Here is a 23,990-nt window from a genome sequence, read left to right on the forward strand (position 1 = left end):
TGGTGCTTCGACGCACCGGGTCCGGCCGGGAGCAGCGCCGCGCGCGCGACAGCCGGACCTCAGCAGCTCTGGGCCCGGGCCGGACTGCAGCCATGGCCTTGACACCTGTGGAGAGCTTCGTGACCAAGCAGTTGGAACTGCTGGAGCTCGAGAGAGACGCGGAGGTCGAGGAGCGCAGGTAGGGCCGCCGGCCCGGGCCTCTCGGGGTCGGCCCGGCGTCTCCCCCAGGGCCCCCTCCTCTCCCAGCTGAGACCCCACAGATGAAGCCTCCGGGGGCTCGGCCTGACAAGCTTAGGGCCGGGATTTGCCCTCCTGACTGTGAAGGGGGCTCGGCCGCCTCCAAGGATGGAAGCCTTTTCACTCTCCGGGGCGGCCCGTTCCGTTTTGGGGGCCCCCTCGGAAGGGTCTTCTCCCCCTGAAGTGCCCCTCTGAACTTTGCCCCGTGGGCCCAGCCTGCCTCCCCAGTCCCATCCCCGTCGTGGTCTCCGCCCTCTTCCCTCCTCGTTCCCGCGTCAGTGTTTGCGCCTGTTCCGTGCCTGGCCCCGAATGGGACGGAGTCGTTGATACGGGCCCCGGGCGTCCGGTGTGAGCGGAAGGGGCCGGTGGGGGCGCGAACGGCCCGCTTCCAGCCTGACAGGTGCTGAGCTGCGGCGCAGGTCAAGTCCTGTGGAGGGGGAGGAAGGACCGCCGACCCTGCGGAGCCTTAGTGGAGGATGGCTTCCCGGAGGCGGTGGTGCCTGAACACAGCTTGCAGAAAAATAGGTGTTAAGAAGGATGCGGGGAGGAGCTTCCTGGAGGAGATGTGGGAAAGCAGCGCACCCCTGCAGCCAGAACTGGAGCCCTGAAAATGTCGGGCTTTCGCCCATAAGGCTGAAACTGAGAGCTGACATTTATTGAGGGGTGTAAAAGCACTCCACAGGCGTCAGTCTCTTTAAACCTCAAGTCAACTCTGCGAAATCGGATACTACGGTAACCGATTCTCATCTTTTGTCTAAGGAGGCTGGAACAGAGAGGTTAAGTCACTTGCCCCAGGTAACAGAGGGTGAGCCAGGATTTGAGGTCACGCAGGCTGATGCCAGAGTTTGTACTCAACCACTGTGCTGCCTAAGTGGAGAGGATTTGATTTAGAAGTTTTTAATTATGATAATTGAGGCTTTGGAGTCCTGTTGTCCTCAGTGGAATCCAGGCTCCATCATTTATGGCTGGTGCCTTTGCAGCCTTAGTCATTTTATCTGTAAAATGAGATGATCCTTACAGCAAACCAGCGAGGTGGGAACGCAGTGATCTAAAAGTCAAGGGCTCAGCACCGTTGGGAGTACAGAGTAAGCACCCATGGAAAGATACACAGAGGTCAGATTGAGAAGGACCTGGGGAAGAAGCTTGTATTATAGTCTTTTTTGTGTGTGTGTGATGAGCTGCACGTGGGATCTTAATCCCCCAAGTGGGGATCAAACCTGTGCCTCCTGAACTGGAAGCACAGTCTTCACTGCTGAATGGCCAGAGGCGTCCCTCTTATTTTATATTCTTGTGCAGAGGATGGCCCTCGGCAGTGAGGGTGCAGGGGTGGGTTCTGGGTACAAATGGGAGGGCCCTGGTGGGACTCAGTGACTCACAGGGCCCAGGAGAGAAGGCAGAGGTGAGCGAAGCTGCTGTCTTGGGGTGCTGCGAGGAGGGCATGGGGGGGGCTGTAGGAGGAACAGGTTTGAGAGGAGGCAGGTTTGGAGTTTCCCGTGCGTTGGCCTCCTCTGTTCCTCCTGCATGTTTGGATGTAAAAACTGGTAAAATACAAATACTGAAGTTTCAACACTGGGTGTTCCCAGATCCTGGCAAGAAAATGTCTCTCTGAAGGAACTCCAGAGCCGAGGCGTCTGTTTGCTGAAGCTGCAGGTATCCAGCCAGCGGACCGGGCTGTACGGACGGCTGCTCGTCACTTTCGAGCCCAGGAGATACGTGTCTGCCGCTGTACTTCCCAGTAACAGCTTTACTTCCGGTCTGTACATTGTTGACAGGGATGTGCTTTGAATATTGCAGTCTTCAGATGTGGGCTGCAAAGATCTGGTCACATAGGACCAGCTGGAGAATAAAGCATTGCAGTGGAGAACTCTCACTTAGAATTCCAGCAGTTATGAGGCTTTCTGGTAGTTTAGATCAGCACTGTCCAGACCAGCAGACACCAGCTGAACGCCTGAAATATGGCTAGTGATTCCTGCTCATGTAAAAGGCACAAGAGATTTTGAAGATTTAGTACTAAAAAAAAAAAAAAAGTAATTTCTATGACTACCAATTATGTTTTGAAATGAACATATTTTTCATATATTGGATTAAGTAAAATTACCTGTTTCTTTTTGGTTTTTTAATGTGGCTTCCCAGGTGACTCAGTGGTAAAGAACCGGCCTGCCAATGCAGGAGACATGGGTTCGATCCCTAGGTCAGGAAGATTCCCTGGAGAAGAAAATGGCAACCCATTCCAGTATCGTTGCCTGAGAAATCCCATGAACAGAGGAGCCTGGCAGGGTACAGTCCATGGGGTTGCAAAGAGTCAGACATGACTGAGTACACACAAATAACGACACACAAATGTAGCTACTAGAAAATGTAAGGTTACACATGACTCTCATTTCTTGTTTTTTTCCCCCACAGTATCACAGTACACATATTTATTTTTTTAATTTTATTTTTATTGGAGGGTAATTGCTTTCTAATGTCATGTTGCTTTCTGCCGTACATCAGTATGAATCAGCCGTAGGTATACATATGTCCCTTCCCTCTGGCATCTCCCTCTCCGCTTACTCCCCATAACCCTGGGCCAGATGGTTTGTTGTGCATAGCTGTGTAGTCCCAGACCTTCCTTGTACTAAGAATACTTTGGCTAAACTTGTGGCAGCCATGTTGGAAAGAAGGGGCAGTTCGAAGAAGCTTCTTAACCTCACACCTGGGACTCTTGTTTTCAATCAGACCTGGAAACAGAGAGTAGCACTGCCAAGCACTGCACTTTCTCTGGAAAAGTCTCTCGGCCCTGATTTGGTGATGACAGGGTTTGTTGGTTTCATATTTTGACTTTCTGGCCTCTTTCCCCCTCGCTTGTTGGAATCCTGGCTGCAGTTTGAGGCAGATGGGAGGAGGGGAAGCTGATGGTCGGAGTCAGATCTTTCACACTGTGTTGCTGAGGGGCCGGGAGTCAGTCATCTGTCCTCTGAAGACAGTCGAGCTTTCGGCCTTACCGTCAGGATTAAGTGGGCAGGACTGAATGTCCCTGCTGGGTGTTTGTAAACTCTGAAAACCAAAGGAAAAATGTATTATGCTCAGTTAGGAAGTGCTGTGGAGTGCAGGACCTTCGAGGTTGATGAATAACTGATAAAACAGGAAGTTGGAGGAAGGCGGTCCTTCAGGCGGAAAAGCACAGATCTGAAATCTGATGTGTTGCTACAGCTCCCGATCAGACATACGTGGGGTTGTTGTTAGGTTTCCATCTTCTGAGGAGCAGTTTTAAGGCTCTGGAGCTTAGAGATGTGAACTCAGGGTGGCTGTGGGGAAGGCAAAGTGGGGTCGGAGCCCCCAGCACTCAGCCCCGTGGAGACCCCGCACCCCATGCACAGAACCAGACCTTGAGCCCAGGGGAACTGCTGCCACCTTCTCTTTATCTTTAAAAGTTGAGGAGGGAGACAGCAAAGATTCAAGGTACAGATGAAACTCATTGCCTAGAAGGAAAATGGGTTAGGGCTGAAATCATGCCTGGTGCCTGGTGGATGTGTGGCTTGGACTTTGACTCAGAATAAATGGGGTGTGAGTACGAGGGGGCCTCTGGCTGAATCTCCATGTGGACTCTTGTTTGGTCAGAACTGTTGGTGTTCAAGGGACGGAAACCCTGAGCTAGGCGGGCTTGGACGGGAAGGGGGCGCGTGGGTTGTGATAACTGGAAAGTGGCTCTGGGGCTCAGAGGGGTCGCCTGGGCCTAGTCCTCTCTGGGTCTTGGCTCTGCCCTCTTCCGGGTTGGCTCCTTCTCAGGCCCCATGTGGTGGCAGCTCCAGCCTGTCCATCCTCTCTGGTTTCTGGTCTAGCGAGGAAGAGTGAGGGCCTCCAGCTTGCTGGGGCAAAAGTCTCAGCCTCTGATTGGCCCAAGGCTCATCCCCAAGGGGCGTGTGAAGCCCTGATTCGCTTGAGTGTGGGTCGAGTGTGGGCCTGCCCTGCTTACCTGTCTCCTTGCAGAGCGGCCCGTCCCACATGCCCTGCACTGACCCTGTCCTCACTCTGCCTTCTCACTGAAGCCCTTGGCACCGCCCCTGCGAGCTTGTTGTGTTTGCTCACCTCCTCCCAAGGTGAGGGCAGGGACTGTGATTTATTCCTGATACAGACCAGTGCCCGGAACAGTGCCAGGCTCAGAGGAAGACTTTAAATGTTTTGCTGACTGTCATGTTTGTGTTAAACAGTTCATTTCGTGCAAGTGAATTTAATTATGTAATGTGAGTTAGAAGTATTTATTGTTTGCTGCTACTGACTTCATTTCTAATGAAAGTAACAGTTCCAGTAGTTGAAATGTGCTGGCATTTGTTGAATGAAGTAATTCTCATTTAACTTTGTTCAGCATTTACGTAACTGGTCTTTGCTCCTGCAGGTGACATTGTGGGTCTGTATGACGAAGGCGGTCAGCTGGCCACTGGGATCCTGACCCGCATCACCCAGAAAGCGGTCACCGTGGCCTTTGACGAGTCCCACGATTCCCAGCTGAGCTTGGACCAAGAGCATTCCTACAGACTGTTGAAGCTTGCCAACGACGTGACTTATAAGCGACTGAAAAAGTAAGTGTACGTAACTGGAAATCACACGTACTGCTGCTGCTGCTAAGTCACTTCAATCATGTCCGACTCCATGCGACCCCATAGACGGCAGCCCACCAGGCTCCCCTGTCCCTGGGATTCTCCAGGCAAGAACACTGGAGTGGGTTGCCATTGCCTTCTGTGGAAATCACACGTACATTTCCCCTAAACATATCTGATTCCTGCTGGAGAAGATGGCAAGCACCTGCAGTCTGGGGTTGGTTTCATGCCCCTTGAGGGAGATGGTGGTTTTTCCTGGCTCAGACAGTAAAGAATCTGCCAGCAATGCAGGAGGCCTGGGTTCGATCCCTGAGTTGGGAAGAGCCCCTGGAGGAGGAAATGGCAACACTCCAGTATTCTTGCCTGGAGAATCCCCATGGACAGAGGAGCCTGGCGGGCTTCAGTCCATGGGGTCATAACGAGTTGGACATGACTGAGTGACTCAGCACACAGCTCTGCTGTGGAGATGGTTGGGCGCTGGCGGCAGTGGGCCTCAGGCACTGTGTTAATCCTACTTGTCCCTAAGCTCCTCATTTTCCCTGTCCCTTGGCAGAGCTCTGATTTCCCTAAAGAAGTATCACTCTGGCCCTGCGTCCTCGCTCATAGAGGTCCTCTTCGGCGCATCAGACCTCAGTCCTCCCAGTGAGATGCGTAAGAGCTTTTGGTTTTCCTTTCCTGATTGAAGTCACTATGGGTAGTATTGTGACCGGTGTGACCATGACCAGTGTGATCTTGGGCGATTTTAACAAGAGTTTCCGAATGCTCAGGGAGAAGTTTAATTTAGTGTCTTTTTATAAACTTCTTTATGTGACTTTCTTGAAAAAGTCAATTGCCTGCACAGAGTGTCAAAGAAGTACCTCATTCCATTGTTTTTTTTTTTTTTAAATAATGCTGCTTCTAATGTATCTGAATACTTTATTTTGAAGTGGGAGGATATTTTTTCTGTGTCAGTGACCTGAGAGAACAGAGGATAGCCGATCATATTGGGTTGACCGAAAGGTTCGTTTGAGTTTTTCCATAAGGTGTTACTCATTGACTATGCTAAAGCCTTTGACTGTGTGGATCACAGCAAGCTGTGTAATAAAAATTCCCACTCTTAAAGAGATGGGAATACCAGACTACCTTACATGCCCCCTGAGAAACCTGTATGCAGGACAAGAAGCTACACTTAGAACTGGACATGGAGCAACAGACTGGTTCAAATTTGGAAATGGAATATGTCAAGGCTGTATATTGTCACCCTGCTTATTTAATTTATATGAAGAGTACATCATGCTAAATGCTGGACTAGGTGAATCACAAGCTAAAATCAAGATTGCTGGGAGAAATATTAAGAACCTCAGATATGCAGATGATACCACTTTAATGGCAGAAAGTAATGGGGAACTTTACAGCCTCTTGATGAAAGTGAAAGAAGAGAGTGAAAAAGCTGGTTAAAATTGAGCATTCAAAAAATGAAGATCATGTCATCCAGTCCCATCACTTCATGGCAAATAGATGGGAAAACAATGGAAACAGTGTCAGACTTTATTTTTGGGGGGCTCCAAAATCACTGCAGATGGTGACTACAGCCATGAAATTAAGAGAGTCTTGCTCCTTGGATGAAAAGCTATGTCAGACGTAGACAGTGTTTTATAAAACAGAGACATCACTCTGCCAACAAAGGTCCATTTAGTCAAACATGTGGTTTTCCAGTAGTCATGTATGGATGTGAGAGTTGGACCACAAAGAAAGCTGAGTGTCAAAGAATTGATGCTTTTGAACTGTGATGTTGGAGAAGACCCTTGAGAGTCCCTTGGACTGAAAGGAGATCCAACCAGTCAATCCTGAAGGAAATCAACCCTGAATATTCACTGGAAGGACTGATGCTGAAGCTGAAGCTGAAGCTGAAGCTCTAGCTCTAGTACTTTGGCCACCTGATGCAAAGAGCCGACTCATTGGAAAAGACCATGATTCATGGAAAAATTGAGGGCAAGAGGAGAAGGGGGCAACAGAGGATAGGATGGTTGGATGGCATCACTGACTCAATGGACATGAGTTTGAGGGAACTCAGGAGATAGCGGAGGACAGAGGAGCCTGGCGTGCTGCAGTTCATGGGGTCGAAAGGAGTGGGACACGACTTAGCCACTGAACAACAGCAGCAGCAGCATACGGTGTTACGGAAAACGTGACACCCACAGGCTCCACCCTGAGCTGTCCACTGCAGAGGCGACCATGCTGACTCCGTGGGCCCAGGGTGCTGACCCGGACAGATTAGACTGAAACACGCCTGCATCGGAGCCTCAGAGCCAGAGCTCCTGCGTGTGTCCTGGTCCTCCACACCGCGTCCCTGCTCCGCTGGATGCCGGCTGCAACCAGGGCACCTTGTGTTCCCTGAGACAAAGCTGAGACGGTGCTCGTTTCCGTTAACACCTATAGGATGTTACAGAAAAATCTCAACAAACCTTTTGGCCAACCCAGTGCTTTATGCTTGATAGCATTTTTTTATGATTTGAAGAATCTCAGTCCTCAATACCTCTGATTATTTTTTCTGTGTCCTTCAAATTGAGGACAGCTTATATCTGATTGTAAGTGTGACGTGTGTTCGTCACAGAACATTTGGAAATAAAGTAGCATGTAAATAAGGGGAAGGAAATCACTAAAACACCTGTCACATAGAGTTAGCCTCACTGATGGGTGTGTGTATTCAGATAGCTGTTTCTCCATGGATAGTGTGTATCCATGTAGAACAGGGTGTCTCTTTCACTTAACACCCCCTCCCCCCACACACACCCACTGTTCTCACTCATGGTGGTCTGTGCACTCTCTCATCTCCTTCAATGTCTGGGAAAACCTCATTTTGAAAGGGGTTTGTTACCTTGTCAAGCAGCTGCCCTTCACTGAACAGTTCTCCAGACGTCGGACTTGCCGGTTTATACACCATCTCTTCAGTGGTTCTAACACAAGGGCCACCTCACACCCTTTTCTGGTCACCCTTGTGCTAATACCCTGGTGGTGCTGTCTCTGAGCTCAGGGTTGCTTCCTACGGGGTTGGCCAAAAAAGTTATTCAGGTTTTTCTGTAACATCTTACAAACTTATTGGCCAGCTCGACGCTTTCTCAAATTCTGAAAGCACATTTAAATGAGATTTTGTTTCTGGGCTTCCCTGGTAGCTCAGTGGTAAAGAATCTGCCTGCCAATGCAGGGGGTCTGGGTTCGATCCCTGGGTTGGGAAGGTCCCCTGGAGAAGGGAATGGCAGCCCACTCCAGTATCCTTGCATGGAGAATTCCATGGACAGAAGTGTGGAGGGCTGCAGTCCATGGGGTTGTGAAAGAGTGGGACACAACTTAGCAAGTGAACAACAACAAGAGCTACACATACACATTACACCCTGTCAGTTTTCTCAAAGAAGGTTTTATTTCCGCCACCCAGTTACTGAGAGGCTGCTCTGAGCACCATCCTTGCTGTGTTTCAAGCTGCGTAGTGTGCCCTGGTTGTATCTGGCATCCAGGGGAGCAGGGACGCGGTGTGAAGGGCCAGGATGCATGCAGGTGCTCTGACTCACAGGTTCCCATGCTTCCTGCAAGTGTGTCTCGGTCTCACCCTGAGCCTGCACGGTCAGCCAGCATAGTCGTCTCAGCAGTGGGCTCCGTGGGGTGGAGGCTGGACCCAGCGGTACCGGCTCTGAGCACAGAGCTTACGAGGCAGACCGTTGGTCTCATGGAAGATTCAGATTAGAAATACCGTCCTGGATCTGCTAGTGATTCTTTTTCATTGTTTGCTTTTGTTGTTTTATGGGCACATGAAAAGGAACACGAGGGTGGGAACAGATATGTTCCAAGAGACATTTACTTCCCAGGAGTCCGATTCTCTGGAGCATGAGTTGGCCGACTTGGTTAGTAATGGGACAGGTGGTGGACACTCCAGGCTGTGCTGGCCGCTGCAGCGGCGAGTGGCCAGGGTGGGGCACCCTGTGGATTCCTGTCCAGGGGAAGACTTTTGAAAGCGAAGCAGGTTGACTTTGTGTTTCTGCTGACCCAGGGGAGGGCCAGCTCTCTCCCCGTCACATGGCATCCTGTATTTCCATCAGGGTGGGGATGAAGGAATGGCACTGAGTCACGGGGAGCCCGAACCTCACTGTCACTTGTCCCGCAGCCCCGCTGACCTTCTGCAACCCCGCCCTGGACGCCTCCCAGCAGGAAGCGGTCCTGTTCGCGCTGTCCCAGAAGGAACTCGCCATCATCCATGGGCCCCCGGGAACGGGAAAGACCACCACCGTGGTGGAGATCATCCTTCAAGCTGTGAAACGGGGCTCAAAGGTGGGCGTGGGCGCCGAGTCCCCGCAGACACCCATCACTCGGGTCTGCTGTGCTCGCAGGCCCCTGGAGGGCCCCAGTCTGGGTTCTAGGACTCGTGTAGGGACGTTCCCACGCGCTTCCTGACTCACCATGAGGCTGCGCCCCTGTTGGTGTCTGACAGCCCGGGGGGTCTGGGCCTGAACTCGGGGCTCTGGGTCTGGACTGGGGAGGCCTGGGGCACTGTCCGCCAGGCCACAGTCCAGGAGCCACCTGCTCAGCACCCATGCTGTGTGCTCAGGCCCTGTTGGGCATGCAGGTGGCCGGGCCCGTCTGTGCCCTTCAGGAGAGGGCCCTGTGGCCGGATGGGAGACAGAGCTTTTTTGGTTAATTCGAGGGTCCCGTTAGTTGTGCAGATGGCAGGTTCCCAGTTCCTGAGATGTGGGCTGTGACGGTGTGTGTTACTGTTCATGTAGATTGTTAATGGTTGAGAGAGGCTCTTTCAACCTCAACACGAGTCATCATGGATTCCGAGCACATGAAATGCTTGTTAAGAAACCTTTCTGGGTCATAAATGTTGGATAAGGATAAGAACTGGAGCAGTGACAGTCAACATCTGTAGGTCGACGTTCCCTGGGTCCTTCTTACGAACCAGGCACCCGTCTAAGCCTTTGCAGCGTTTGCTCCTTCAGTCCTCACAGAGACGGGTGTCCCGGCCCTGACTGACCATCCCAGGACACTTCGAGGCCTTTCCTTCTGGTTTCTAGTCAACCTTTCTGGTCTTTGGGAGCCCAGTAGTTTCTTTTGACCTGAGGTCTAGAACCCAGATGTCGTGTCCGTGTGCAGCAGCATGTCCTTCAGGCCATCTGCACCGGTCCTTACAGCTGGACGTTTACACCGTAGCGTTACTAGCTGTACACGCTCCACCCTGCTCTCTTTAACTTTAGGACTTTCCACTTGTTCTAATGTAAACTGAGGTGATTCGTTTAGGAAGGAACCCCAGGCCGAGCTTGAGCTGTGTCCCCGCAGGTTCTGTGCTGCGCGCCCTCTAACATCGCTGTGGACAATCTCGTGGAGCGGCTGGCCCAGCGGAAGCAGAGGATTCTCCGCCTTGGCCACCCGGCGCGCCTCCTGGACTCCATCCAGCAGCACTCGCTGGACGCGGTCTTAGCGCGGAGCGACAGCGCCCGGATCATGGCCGACATCAGGAGGGACATTGACCAGGCCTGGGTGAGCAGATCTCGGCCGTGTCCACTCCTCATGTGGTTCTCTGGTCTGCGGTCTTTGCCAGGAGCGAGTGGGCATCCTCTGGTGTTTCTCTGGTCTTCACCAAGTCACAGACTGGGCTGAAACATTGGGCCTGCCCGTATCTGATGGAGACCTGTGCTCAGTACTGAATGGGGACTGACTGTCTTCAGGGTAGTTTTGTGAAGAGGCGAGCAGTTGTCTTGCAGGAAACATTGCTCTTAAGGGCTCCCTGTGTCTGTCATGTTGGCTGGATAGTAATGACAAGGGAAAAAAAAGCAGCCCAAAAGTAAAAACTCAGAAAATACGTGTCCTTCCTAAATTTTTAGTCCATTAATATAAAACACGATGTAGGGGCTTCCCTGCTGGTCCAGTGGTTAAGAATCTGCCTGCCAGTGCCGGGGATGCAGGTTTGACCCCTGACCCGGGAAGACCCCACGTGCTGCGGAGCAGTAAAGCCCGTGTGCTCCACAGCTGTTGAGCCTGTGTTCTTGAGCCCGGAGCTGTGCTCTCGAGCTCCTCAGCGAGAGAAGCCACCGCAATGAAAAGCCCACGCACAGCAATGAGGACCCAGCTTAGGCAGAAAGGAAAAAGAAAGCGGAATGTAATCCTGGTGAGAAAGAGCTTGGTAGGTGACGGGTCAGTGGGAAGCGGAGTTTTTAGAACTTTCACACTCTTTGGTTCCCTAGGTTACACGTCCCCCCAGCCCCTGAATCCCTCAGTTGCATGCCCGCCCTGTGTTTGCTCACCGCCAGCCCACCTCCTTGTGTCCCGGCATCACAGGGTCTGCGAGGAGACTCGGCCTTCCCCGAGGCCCGCAGGGTAGCGGGAACACTGGGGGCAGACGGGACGCTCGCAGGGTCCCTCACGGTTAAAGACGCTGGAGGACTCTGCACTGATGGGGCTCATGCCACCGCACGTGTGGATGGATTCGTTTTCTTGGTCCTGATTTTATTTTTTAATTTTTTGGCTGAGCTGTGAGGCATGTGGGATTTAGTTCCCCAACCAGGGATCAAACCCGTGCCCCCTGCACTGAAGTGAGTGCAGAGTCTTAACCACCGGACCACCACGGACATCCCCTTTGTTCCTTTTTCAACTCGTGCTTTTTAGGGTTCTCTTCTCTGTAAGGTAGGTGTCCCACTTGTCACTCCTACCGAAATACCTTCTCCAAGTAGAAACCACAGATAAGGAAGGGGTTACGTGTCTTTCGAGTGTGGAAGTAAGTCAAGGTCTAGGTGAACATTTAGGGGCTGCGGCAGATATTTCACTCTCGGGACGAGTGTGGGAAACGGAGAGGAGCTCAGCCCCGCTTTGTGTAAACCCCCGGAACCCAGCCCCGCAGCAGCAGGCGCTCTTTCTTCCCGAGCACTTCTGACGAGTGCGGGGCGGGGCTGGCTCGCCTGGGCTGTTTACTGTCCTCGGGGCCCCTCGCTCTCCCCCTGGCCTCCCCTTGCACCGCCGACAGTGGCTTTGAGGGCCCTGAGGCCAGTCAGGACGTCGCCTACGTGGATCTGTTGCTCTTTCAGGAAAGCCTTTTGACTTTTAAAAATATATATATAATGTATTTATTTATTTGGCTGCGCTGGGTCTTAGTTGAGGTACACAGGATCTTTAGTCGTGGCATGTGGACCCTAGTTCTCCCACCAGGGATCAAACCCAGGCCTGCTATACTGGGCGCACAGAGTCCTAGCCCCTGGACCACTAGGGAAGTCCCACGAATTTGACTTTTTATCACCTTCAAAGGACCTTAGGGAAGCGGATCAATTGATGATAAATAAAAGTGCTTTGTGAATTAGACCTAAAAAAAGCAAAGTTGAGTCAGAATTATTATCTTTCCTTTTCTTTGTAGGTGAAAAACAGGAAGACCCAGGATAAGAGAGAAAAGAGTAATTTTCGAGATGAAATCAAGCTGCTGCGGAAGGAACTGAAAGACAGGGAGGAGGCAGCAATGCTGGAGAGCCTGGCGGCAGCCAGTGTCATCCTCTCAACAAACACAGGTGAGGGGCCCAGCGTCCACCACCCCGCCTGCCTCGACGCCCTGCGCAGGGTTGGGGACGTGCCCGCTTCCTCCACTTTCTGGGAGCGTTTCACAGAGTTGTCTCTAAAATCTGGTAGAAAGCACCAGTGGAGCCCTTCTCGGTCTAGTGTTTTTCTCAGGAAGTTTTTAATTGCAAATTCAGTTTCTTTAATTGTCATAGAATATTCAGGGTGTCTCTCCTTAAGTGAGCTGTGTCTTTCAAGGAATTTGTCTGTTTAATCTAAGTTGTGGAGTTCTCAAGCATAAAATTGTTCACAGTAGCCCCTTTTCATTTAAAAAAAACATCTGTAGCATCTGTGACAGTGTTACCTCTTTCACTTCTGATATTGGTAACTTGTATCCTAATTTTTTTCCTCTGATCTTCTGGCAAGAGGGATATTAATTTTACTGATCTCCTCAAAGCACCAGCTTTTGGTGTCAGCAGTTTTCTCTGTAATTTTCCTGTTTTCTGTTTCATTGATCTCGGCATTGGTTCGTATGCTCTCCGGAATTAAATTCCTCTGAAATTAAATTAAGTTTCTCATTTAATTCCTCTCTGTCTGCGCACCTGGGTTTAGTTTGCTCTTAGTTTCCCTTTTCTTTGGGTGGAAGTGGAGCTCTCTGGTTCGCATTGCTTTGAGACCGTCGTCTTCTGTGCTGTAGGCGTTTAGTGTTACAAGTGTTGCCCCATGTGTTGTTTCCATGGCTTCCCGGAACCTCTGATGTGTCATGTTTACATCTTCATTCATTGTGAAATACCGTCTCACTTCCCTCTTCTTTTTCACCCATGGTTATTTAGAAGCATGTCATTCTCTTTCCACATATTTGGGGATTTTCCAGGTATCTTCCTATGGTTGATTTCTCACTTAATTCCACGTGGGCAGAGGACATACTGTGTACAACTTGGATCATTTCATCGAGACTTGTTTCATGGTCCAGAATATGGTCTTTGTGAGTGTCCTGTGCACACCTGAATGCGTTCCTTGGTTCTGTTGAAGTTTCCTGTCATGGTTGATACTGTGGTTCAAGTCAGTATCCTTACTGATTTCCTGTCTTCTTATCCTATCACTTACTGAGAGAGGGGTGTTGAAATCAACTGTAATTGTACATCTGTTTGTTTCTTCTTGGAGTTCTTCCAGTGTTTGCCCCATGTCCTTTGTAGCTCTCTTATTAGGGGCTTGAATGTTACGTATTCTTTATTAATTAACCAATTGTCATCCTGAAACGACCTTCTTTATCTCTAGTATGTTCTTTTTTTTTTTGAAATCTTATTTAGTTGTTCAGCTGTGTCCGACTCTGCAACCCCAGGAACTGTAGCCCACCAGGCTTCTCTGTCCGTGGGATTCTCCAGGCAGGTATGCCTGAGTGGGTTGCCGTGCCCTCCTCCGGAGTATCTTCCCGACCCGGGGATCGAACTTTGGTCTCTTGTGTCTTCTGCACTGCAGCAGATCCTTTACCCCTGAGCCCCCTGGGAAGGCTTCTGAAGTCTGCTTTGGTATAAAAACAGCCACTCCAGCTGGAAACCACGTTTGGCGGCTTTAGGCCTTTCTGATGGGGCCACTTGATCCTTAAAAGTCAGCGAGTAAGAAGAGTGTTGTAGTAAGATGGGTTACAGTTTTCGGTAACGTCACCACGACCTGAACCCCCCATCACCTTGGCCGTATTCTGTTGGCTTGAAGCAAGGCCTGGGTCTGACCCACACTTCAGGGAAGGGGCTACACGGGGTGTGGCTGCTAGGAGGCCAGGGTCAGGATTGGGTGGGCGGCCTTGAGGGTCTTCTGCCGCAGCCTCTCACAGGGGCTGCTCTCAGGAACAGAGCCCAGCTGCTGATTCACTCTGTAATTATTGCTTTGTCCAGTTTCTTTTAGATCAGACGGGACGAAAACAGAATCGCACAAAGGCTGTCGCGCTGCCTATCACACCTAGCTGTGTCATTGCCTTTGTTGGGGCCTTTGCTCCTTTTGTGAATCTGTGCTCCTCTCTAGGGTCCTTCATGCCACCCTGAAAGACTCTCTTTAGCATTTCTCCAAGGGCAGGCCTCAGCTTTTCTTTATCTTGGGGTACCTTTTCTCTCCTCTGTTTCGGAGTGACTGTTTGGTTGGAGGCATTGTTCTTGGTTGACAGCGCGGGTTGTATAAACGTGCCGCCCCTGCCCTCTGCCTCCATGGTTTCTCACGAGACAGCAATATCAGTCTCTCTGAGGATCCACTGCTTTCTTTGTCTTCCGGCAGCTTGACTGTGACGAGTCTCCCGTGACTCCCTCTGGGTTAGGCACGTGGAGTTTGTTGAGTCTCCTAGGTCTGTGCACTGTTTTTGGTCAGATTTGTGAAGCTTCCCAATTCCATTATTTTCCCAATACTCTTTGGCCCCTTTCTCTCTCCTTTCCTTCTCGGGCTCCTGTGATGTGCTTGTTGGCACCCTTGACGGTGTCCTATGGGGCTCTGAGGTGCTGGGCATTGCCCTTCATTATTTTTTTGTTCAGTTTCTCCGACTGAATAATTCAGCTGGCCTGACTTCGAGTTTGCTGGTTCCTCTGCCTGTTCAAATCTGCTGTTTAGCTCTTCCAGTGAATTTCACTTATCATACTTTTCAGCTGCAGAGTGTGTGATTTTTTTTAGTGGCTTAAATCATTTATTTTTTTCTTTCTATTTTATACCAGAGTATAACTGATTTATAACGTGAGTTTTGGTTGTTTTTTTTTAAGATAATTTCTGTCCCTTTATCGATAGTCTTGGATGGACATCATTCTCAGGCAGCCCTTTATCTCGTTAGACGAGGCTTCCTTCTTCTCTTTGTACACATCTAAAGTAGCTGATGTTAAAGTGTGTGTTTGGTAAGTTCGCCATCTGGGCCTTCTCAGGAATGGTTTCTGTTGATCGCTTTTCATCCGTGAGTGGGCCATACTTCATTTCCTCGTTGTAATTTTTTGTTGGAAACTGACCATTGTAAATGGTCCCGTGTGGGACGCTGGAGGGCAGGTCATCTTCCGTCCCCTGGTTTGTTTCTGCTCTGGAGTCGTTGTCTGTCCAGTAGTTTTCCCAGGCAACCCCTTGTCCTGGGCGCCGCTGCAGACCTGCTCCCTTAGCTCATGGCAGGTGATGGTTGGACGGAGGCCCCCAGGTCCTGGGACCCCCGAACCGCTCTGTGTCCAGGAAGGAGGAACTGGGTGTGGTGGTTTTGTGTCCTTGGGTACACGGTGATTTTCGCCCAGCAGTTAATTGTTCTGTGCATCCAGGAAAGCACCTAAAAAGAGAATTAACTAAGTTCTAAATTCAGAAAATGATAGAGAAGTAGTATTTAGAATTAAGGCAGCCTTCTTTGCGGTCCCAGCCCCAGAAGGGAGATTTACTTTGGTCAGTGAAGCGTTGGGCTGGCCCATGGCCAGGGCACACCACTTCACACTTAAACACAGGGGCTAGAACCACGAGCCCCGGCACGTCTTGCTGACCCTTATTCCAAGAGGCAAACCTATCACACAAGCTTTAGTGAGCAGTCAGACTGTGAACCGGTGGCTCGTTGAGTCTCGTCCGGGGTGACTGCAGCTGCCAGCACCTCTGTGAAGGTTCACAGCTTTGGTTCCCACCAGGCGCCTCTGCGGACGGCCCGCTGAAGCTGCTGCCCGATGGTCACTTCGATGTGGTGGTCATCGACGAGTGTGCCCAGGCCCTGGAAGCCAGCTGCTGGATACCCCTGCTGAAGGCCCGGAAGTGCGTCCTGGCTGGGGACCACAAGCAGCTGCCGCCCACCATCGTCTCCCACAAGTGAGACCCCCGCCCCTCACCTGCCGCCCCCCTGTGCGTCCCTCCAAGCCCGGCTCAGAAGCCCAGGCTCACCCAGAGGCCCTGGACTAGTGGGGAAGCCCGGCCCATGGACTGAGATAAGACTGTGGGGGGCAGGTGGCGCCCTCAGCATCCGAGCCCCCACTTAGGGGAAGGAAAACCCCGGGGTCATTTTGATTGAAGGTGCAGTTTCAGTTACACCCACACAGACCAAGTAGGGTCTCACAATGTGTGACTTAGAGGCCCCGGAGGTGGGGGTTCAGTGAGCAGGGGAGGGAGGTGGCTGGCCCGGGTCAGCAGCGGGCAGGGCTGGAGGGCAGGTGGCAGACCTGTCACAGGTGGTGGGGGCAGAGGTCACTAGCCTTTCCCCGGCTTCGGGCTCTATGGGGATTGTGGAAGGGGCCCTGGGTGAAGCAGCGCAGGAGCTGGCGGTGGGACCTCTGAGCTTAGGGCTTCTCTGGACACGCGGACACTGGTGTGAGCCGGTGGTCACACCGTGACGCCCCCGGGGCCGCGACTCCGGGAACAGAGCTGTTGCTCACCCCCCGGGGGTGCCGTCCACGCGTGCGCCCATGCTCGTTCCTGCAGACGACAGCTCGGCCAGACCCTGAGCTCCTTGAGGGTGGGTCACCTGGCGCCCATCCCATGGCCTCAGCCTGGCGTGTGCCCAGGCCCCGCCTGAGTGGGCATCCCCTAAGGTGTCAGGTGAAGGTGTGAGACTTGGGCGTGTGAGCGAGGCTGTCGGTGGAGCTGGCAAGAGGGGAGTGGGGACCCCAGAGAGCTGAGGGGCGTGCAGGTCAGGGTCCCACAGGGAGAGGGCGTCCAGTCACCGGGGGCTTCAGAGTGAGGATCTGGAGGGGACTTTGGGCTGGATAAAGGGGGGATGGGAGTGTGCTTTGGAGGATTGTCCTGTGGGAGCCAGATGTCCGGGTAGGGGTGGGCATGGACGCTGTCCAGGAGGAGGGCTCGGGGGCCTCGGCTCAGCGGCTGGCTCCTGAGGAGGCCTGAGGGGTCCTGTGAAGCCGGCCTCTGCGGGCCGCGTGCCCTCGGGGAGGCGCGCGGAGCTATGTCTCTGGGGGAAGTCGGGTGATTTGGGGGGACGTGTGGGGTGGGCTCATGCTGGGTGTTTCTGGGTTTGCGATTGGGATTGGGGTCCCTTCACCCCTCACACCCACAGCCCTGCTGTTGGTAGGCGCCTGTACTGAACAGCGGTAACCCAGGGAGGTTAGGAGGGAGCGCAGGGCCTGCGGCAGGCCCGGCACTGTCCCTCGGTGGGCCGAGGATGGCTCTGCGCCCAGCTGGGTCCTGGCTCCGCGGCTCAATGGTGGATGTGGGCACTTCCGGGGGGCCGTTCCCTTAGTTCTGGGAGGGATGTGGGCTGCGGTTTGAGGCCTGCCTTCTGCCCGGCCCCTGGTTCAGGCTGCACTCGGGACTCGGGCCCCTTTGAGGCCTGCCTCCCACCCAGCCCCTGGTTCAGGCTGCTCTCCCCGGGCAGGGCTGCGCTGGCAGGGCTGTCGCTCAGCCTGATGGAGCGCCTGGCGGAGCAGCACGGGGCCGGGGCTGTGCGGATGCTGACGGTGCAGTATCGCATGCACCAGGCCATCGCGCGCTGGGCCTCAGAGGCCCTGTACCACGGTCAGCTCACCGCTCACCCTTCCGTAGCCGGGCACCTCCTGAGGTGAGTGACTCAGCTGTACCCCGCCCTGTGTCCCCTGAACCGCATTCCGTAAAGATGTGGGTGTGAAGGTTGCCTCTGAGACCGGATTTCTGGCCAGAGCGCTGGGTCGGGCTCCTCCAGGATGAGGTCCTCCAATCACGATGACTGTGCTCCCCTCCCCCTGCTGTCCAGTGTGGGGTCAGGGCTGGGGAGGGGGCGGGAAGGGCGGCGGGGCCTGCCCCTCACCCGGGCCTCCTGTGTTTGGTGTTGGCCTGTGTGCAGGGACCTCCCGGGCGTGGCGGCCACCGAGGAGACGGGCCTGCCCCTGCTGCTGGTGGACACGGCCGGCTGCGGGCTTCTGGAGCTGGAGGAGGAGGACGAGCAGTCCAAAGGGAACCCCGGTGAGCAGGCTGGCTTGGGCCCCTCTCAGCAGCCGGCGTCAGAGAGGAGCCGCGGGGGGGCAGGGGCAGGGGCCCTGAGCCGGGCGCCCTGGGAGGCGCAGCGCCGTGGGCGTGCTTGACGGGCGGGCGGGCCGGGTCAAGGCAGAGGGGCCCAGGCAGTGACGGGCCTCCCTCGGGGCAGCCAGGTGGGCAGGGGGCACAGCTGCTCCTCCCCTGAAAGAGGAAGCCCTGTCCGCGGGGGGCCCTGGGCCTCGAGCGCAGGATCCGGCGTCCCCTCCCAGGAGGCCCCCGCAGGCCGAGTGTGAGAGCCGCCTGTCATCACAGCTGGAAAAGTGCTTAGAAAACCAGCTCTGGCGACGGGCATCCGTGGAGCATGCCCCTTGTGCTGAAGGGCCGTCCATCCCCCCCAGGTGAAGTGCGCCTTGTCAGCCTGCACGTCCAGGCGCTGGTGGACGCAGGTGTCCGGGCCGCCGACATTGCCGTCATCACGCCGTACAACCTGCAGGTGCGGGTCAGGGTGGCCCCCCACCAGAGGGGCCGGCGGGGCAGGGTGACCTCAGCAAGAGCCCCTGTCCGTCGTCCGTCCGTCCCCTGGCGGTGCCTTCCCCACCCTGTCCCGGGCTTCACTGGCTCCCTGTGCCAGCTGATTCTCGGGCCTGCCCTTGGGGGCCTGGCAGCCTTGGGCTGATGTCCTGCCACGTGCTCCCGGGGTGGCCTTACGGTGTACCCGTGGGAGCCTTGCCTTCGTCTCCAGTCTGGCTTAGGTTGGCCCATACCTGAGCTGGTGGCTGTGGCCAGTTGCCAGGTTCTTGCTCCCTCTCAAGTTGGCTCTCCAGCTCATGGAACACTGCAGGGCTGGGCGTCTCTGGAGGCTGCCTGGGGAAGGTCAGGAGCGCTGCCTGGAGAAGGGTGCAGTGGTGGGCAGCAGACGCCCTAGACGTCTATTCCCTTCTCTGGGACTTTTTTCCCATCTCCCCTCTCAGGGCCCATATGCTCACGAAGCAAAGCCTGTCTCCTTTGATAGGAAGAACGCATCTGCCTCACAGATCGTGAGGTCCATGGATCAGATGCCATCCTGGTTTAGAGGCGTCAGGCCTAGGGGTGTCTGAGCCAAAGCCGTGATGGCGTGAACATCCGTGTTGGGGTGTGGGTCACCCCTGCCACGTTTGTGTGCTGCTTTGTGGTTCATGCGCACGCCCGTGGGAAGCGAGGTGCTCAGAAGCCATCACCCCGAGGCGGCTGCGGCCCCCCTGGGCCGGGCGGCTGTGCAGGCCAAGCCTCTTCCTGGTTGCAGGGCAGCGCATTGGGCCGCCCGACCTGAGCTGTGTGGCAAGGCCTGGCTTGGTGTTGCAGGTGGACCTGCTCAGACAGAGCCTCGCGCACAGGCATCCGGAGCTTGAGATAAGGTCCGTCGACGGCTTCCAGGGCCGGGAGAAGGAGGCTGTGATCCTGTCCTTCGTCAGATCCAACAGGAAAGGTGCAGGGCTGGGGCTTCCCGGTAGTCTAGTGGTTAGGACTCAGTGTTTCTGCTGCCCAGGGCCCAGGTTTGATCCCTGGTTGCGGAACTGGGATCTCACGAGCCTCTCGAGGTGGTTGTGGAGGGGGGCCCCCGAGAGCCCAGAGCTCATCTCCTGGCCCCAAGGCCAGATTAGCCTCAGGGCCTGGTTTCTGCAGCCAGGGCTTGTGGATATTCCATCAGGTAAGAATTTTTTCCCCAGAAACAGTTGTTAGTGAATGGGCTCTGTCAGGTCAAAAACAGAGAAGGAGGGGGTAAACGGAGGCCAGGAGGAGTGCGCTAGAACGTCCCTCTTGTGCTCGCTGCGGCCCGGGCTGTGTCCTGGCTCTGGGCTCTGGCAGAGGACTCTGTACTACCTTGGGGACGAGCGGCAATCGTCACTGCCCGAGCCCCAGCCAGGACTAGAGAACCGTCCTAGACAGCAGCCGGGGGAGCCTGTGGACGGGACCCCACGCGCCGGACGGACAGAGCCTGGGCGGATCTGGGGGGGGCGGCGGCTGGGGGAGCCTGCCCTCCTGTCCCTTAGTCTCTGCTCTCTGCGCCCCGGGCTTGTGTTCAGGTGAGGTGGGCTTCCTCGCCGAGGACCGGCGCGTCAACGTGGCGGTCACCCGCGCACGGCGCCACGTGGCCGTGGTCTGCGACTCCCGCACCGTCAGCAACCATGCCTTCCTGAAGGCCCTGGTGGACTACCTCACAGAACACGGGGAGGTGCGCACGGCCTTTGAGTATCTCCACGACATCGTCCCTGAGAACTACTCCCACGAGGGCGCCCAGGCAGGCGGGAAGCCCCGGGGCTCGGCTGCGACGGGCAGGAGGGCCCCTGGGGGGGCCGGGCCGGGCCGGAAGAAGCCCAGCGGAACGCCCTTGGGCTCCTCTGAGGCGCAGCCTCAGCCCAGCCTGGATGGAGGCAGCCGGGAAGGCGCTGGGAGCACAGATGGCGCAGACGGCTTCAGGGCCGCGATCACGGAATTCGTGGCGAGCGAGAAGACGCAGCTGGAGTTCCCTGCCTCCCTGAACTCGCACGACAGGCTGCGGGTCCACCAGATCGCTGAGGAGTTCGGGCTGAGGCATGACAGCACCGGGAAGGGGAGGGAGCGCTTTGTCACAGTGAGCAAGAGGGTCCCGCCCGCCCCCGCAGCTCCGGCACCCCCTGCAGGGCCCGGCGACAGAGCCCCTCTGTGTCCCGAGACCCCCAGCTCCAAGCAGCCGGAGCCCCCCATCGGGGTGCCGAGCAGCCAGGACCAGCCGGACCTGAAGGCACTGCACCTGGAGAGACTGCAGAGGGCGGGGGCCCGGGAGGGGCCCCGGGCCCCGGGCCCTGCGCCCCGGAAGTTACCGGAAAAGAAGAAGAAGAAAGACGCGAGAGGTAAGCTGGTCGGCTCGAGGGAGCACAGGCATGGCATCCCTTCCACTGGGAGTGTGAGGCCCCCCCTGCCACCGTGAGGAAGCAGGACGCCTCCCGCGGGGCCCCTGCCTGGGTCCTGCATCTTGAGCCCCAAGCCCCTGCGGGCCACGCTGGCCTCGGCGGCCTCTGTTCCCTCATGCGGGGTCCCGCCGGGCCACCGGAGCTCCTCCTGCAGGGAGATGGCCGGGGGAGCAGCCGCGGTGGGCAGGGCCCGGGGGCGCAGAGGGTCACGGCGGCCACAGGCCGCGGCGCTCCTTCCGCGGGCTCGGGGGTCCCGGGCAGGGCCGTGCGCTCCGCCATCAGGGCCGCGCTGGCCTCCGCCAGGCGCCCACGGGCTGTTCGCTTCGCCCACCTCCCACCCCCACACAGTGTCACTAGGAGGCCGAGAGTCCAGGGCAGGGCCTGGCTCTTCTGGGCCCTTGTCACAGCCGCGTCCCTCTAAGCAAGGCGGTGGGGTTAGTCCTGTTCCCCGGGCCCCCGAGCCCCTGGGAGCACAGCCCAGAGCCGCCTCTCCGCCTCGGGCTTGTGTGCGCTCGCTCCGCGTCGTGAGCGGCCACTGTGTGCCGGGCTCTGCGCTGGGGGACGGGAGACGCCGTCCCTCCTGACGGGAGTGGACACCGCACTCCTGCCTCCACCACGCTCAGAACACGTGACTGCATGGGCGTGGCCGCCTGATGGCCCTCCCTTCAGAGGAGGGTGTGGGGCGTGGCCACCTGAGAACAGTGACCCAGGGAGACGGCCCATCTCAGTGGAGCTGACGCCCGGGGCTTCTTCAGGCCGCCGGAATTAAGACGTCATTTAGGAATTATAATCGTGTCTCCTTCACCCTTCTGAGCGTTTTCCTACAACTTTAAAGGATTTCCACACAATTGTCTGCTTACAGATGTTAGGTTTCCTTACAGGACTGTGAATGAATACACTGTTTCCCTGGATGGCAGGATTAGTTCCGGGATTTGAGTTTATAGTCAGCAACGTAAAGGATATCCTCATATTTAAATGCTCTTCTGGATTTATGCCAGTGAGCCTTGAGGAGTGTGCCCTGCCTGCCCACCCTCTCTGCAATCCCCCAGCTGCACCGTCCTGTGACGGTCACTGGCTGGTGAGGGACCCGCTCACGCATGGTGGCCCCGAGGGCAGGGGTTGGGCCAGGCTGCTCGACGGGCAGTTGCGGGCCCCGCGGGGAGTTCGAGTCCAACTTCCTTGCCCTCGCCTGTTGAGGTGACTGATGCCTGTCTCCCCCCAGGACCCGCGGCCATGGAGCTGCCTGCCGAGGAGGACTTTGACGCCCTGGTCTCCGCCGCCATCAGGGCGGACAACACCTGTGGCTTCGCCAAGTGCACAGCCAGCGTCGTGACCCTGGGCCAGCTCTGCCCTCACTGTGGCCACCGCTACTGCCTCGGCCACCACCTGCCCGAGGTCTGCGCCCCCCTGGAGAGCAGCAGGCTTTGTCTCCAGATCCTGGGCGGGTGGGCTGCAGGCAAACCATGGGCCTGTATGTGTGTGTGAGAGACCCGCATACAGGCTCTGGGCCTGTGTGCACGCTCACACACAACCTGTGGGCCTGTGCATGTGTGAGTGACCCCAGGTGGATCCCTCCCTGCCGGGGAGGTGCAGGAGCCCGCCGCCCTGCACTGCCGTCTGCTTGGAGGAGGGTCTGGGCTGAGCCCAGGGCAGGGGCGCAGGAAGGGTTTGGGGCTCCAGCCACCAGCCCTGCCAGGGCGTGGACCCTTCCTCCCCCGCCACCCCACACCGGGAGCCTGTGGGTGGGGCTTTGTGGCTCCTGAGCGCTGCGTTGGCAGAACTGGGGCCTCTTCTGGTTCCACTCCCGGCCCAGCACTGCCTGTTGTGTCCCCCCAGGTCCACGGTTGTGGCGAGAGGGCTCGCGCCCATGCTCGGCAGAGGATCAGCCAGGAAGGGGTCCTCTACCCCGGCAGTGGGACCAAGGACAGGTCCCTGGACCCCGCCAAGCGGGCCCAGCTGCAGAGGAAGCTGGACAAGAAGCTGGACGAGCTGACCAGCCAGAGGCGGAGCAAGAGGAAGGAGAAGGGGAAGTGAGGCGGGCCCTGCCGCCCCCTCGGCCTCTGGGTCTGGGACCAGCGGGACCCGCAGTGCCTTTCCCTTCCTGGTGGCGGCTCCTGGCGATTGCGTGGCAGCCGGCCGTGGGGCGAGGTGCTTGCTGAGGACCCAGCAATGAGCTGCTCTGACGAGCCGGGGCAAGGCAGAGAGGCTGGGCGACCTCAGCCCAGGCTGCTTCTCATGGGTGGGAGCCCTTGTGCCCCCCCCACCCCTGCCCCCGAGGGTCTCCTGCGGGCCCGCCATCCGGGGTGCGTCGTCGGCTGCTGCTGCCGGGGTGTGCGCTCCCCTGGACTTGGACCAGCGCTTGTGACCCCTTGAAGGTAATGGCCCCAGGGTCCAGGGCAGCAGCTCCTGGCCCTTCAGGTCAGATGGGCACAGGGGACATCTCAGAGCCAGTGCTGCTCCCAAACATCCCCATTCGCGGCTCGGACCACAGTGGGGCTGTGACCTCACCGGGGCTGGTTCCCGTCTGTCTTCCCTGGGGGCCGCAGTGACCCTGTCCTGACCCTGCTGGGCAACCGAGGTGACTCTGGCTGTTCTGGTGCCCTGGAGGTCAGAGGCCATGTCTGGGTGTGGTTTAGGCAGGCTTTCTGGCTGGTGCCTGCCCGCCCGCGGCACTGTGCACGGTGAAAGAGCACTGTAGAGCCCTGGCCTAGCCGAGGCTGCGGACCTGAAGGCCCTGGAGGGCTGCTCCAGGGTCCCTTCTCGAAGAGAGCCTCAGATGGATGTTTTATTTTATTCTCAGAGCTTTATTTGTTCCAAAGGAATATAAATTATTTAAAAATTAAACGAAAACACGCACACA

General features: G+C 56.0%; 1 protein-coding gene across 1 annotated transcript; it reads left to right on the forward strand.

Moving 5' to 3' along the window:
• Positions 1-7: 7 nt before the first annotated feature.
• On the forward strand, positions 8-23,990 carry IGHMBP2 (immunoglobulin mu DNA binding protein 2). The gene is made up of 15 exons (XM_020884052.2): positions 8-178; positions 1,821-1,990; positions 4,613-4,796; positions 5,368-5,465; positions 8,950-9,113; positions 10,119-10,319; positions 12,184-12,331; positions 15,938-16,112; positions 17,626-17,808; positions 18,070-18,188; positions 18,599-18,693; positions 19,542-19,665; positions 20,264-21,070; positions 22,353-22,525; positions 22,967-23,990. The coding sequence occupies exons 1-15, from the start codon at positions 93-95 to the stop codon at positions 23,162-23,164; spliced, it is 2,925 nt and encodes a 974-aa protein (XP_020739711.2). The 5' UTR covers positions 8-92; the 3' UTR covers positions 23,165-23,990.

The sequence above is a fragment of the Odocoileus virginianus genome, chromosome 28 (genome assembly GCF_023699985.2).
Source record: "Odocoileus virginianus isolate 20LAN1187 ecotype Illinois chromosome 28, Ovbor_1.2, whole genome shotgun sequence".
NCBI classification, from domain to species: Eukaryota; Metazoa; Chordata; class Mammalia; order Artiodactyla; family Cervidae; genus Odocoileus; species Odocoileus virginianus.

What these genes read in the sequence shown, in the direction of transcription:
- IGHMBP2 (XM_020884052.2), top strand. Translation starts at nt 93, where the DNA reads ATGGCCTTGACACCTGTGGAGAGCTTCGTGACCAAGCAGTTGGAACTG. An exon ending in GAAGAAGAAAGACGCGAGAG is followed by an intron (nt 21,071 to 22,352) that starts GTAAGCTGGTCG and finishes GTCTCCCCCCAG; the next exon opens with GACCCGCGGCCATGGAGCTG. An exon ending in TCGGCCACCACCTGCCCGAG is followed by an intron (nt 22,526 to 22,966) that starts GTCTGCGCCCCC and finishes GTGTCCCCCCAG; the next exon opens with GTCCACGGTTGTGGCGAGAG.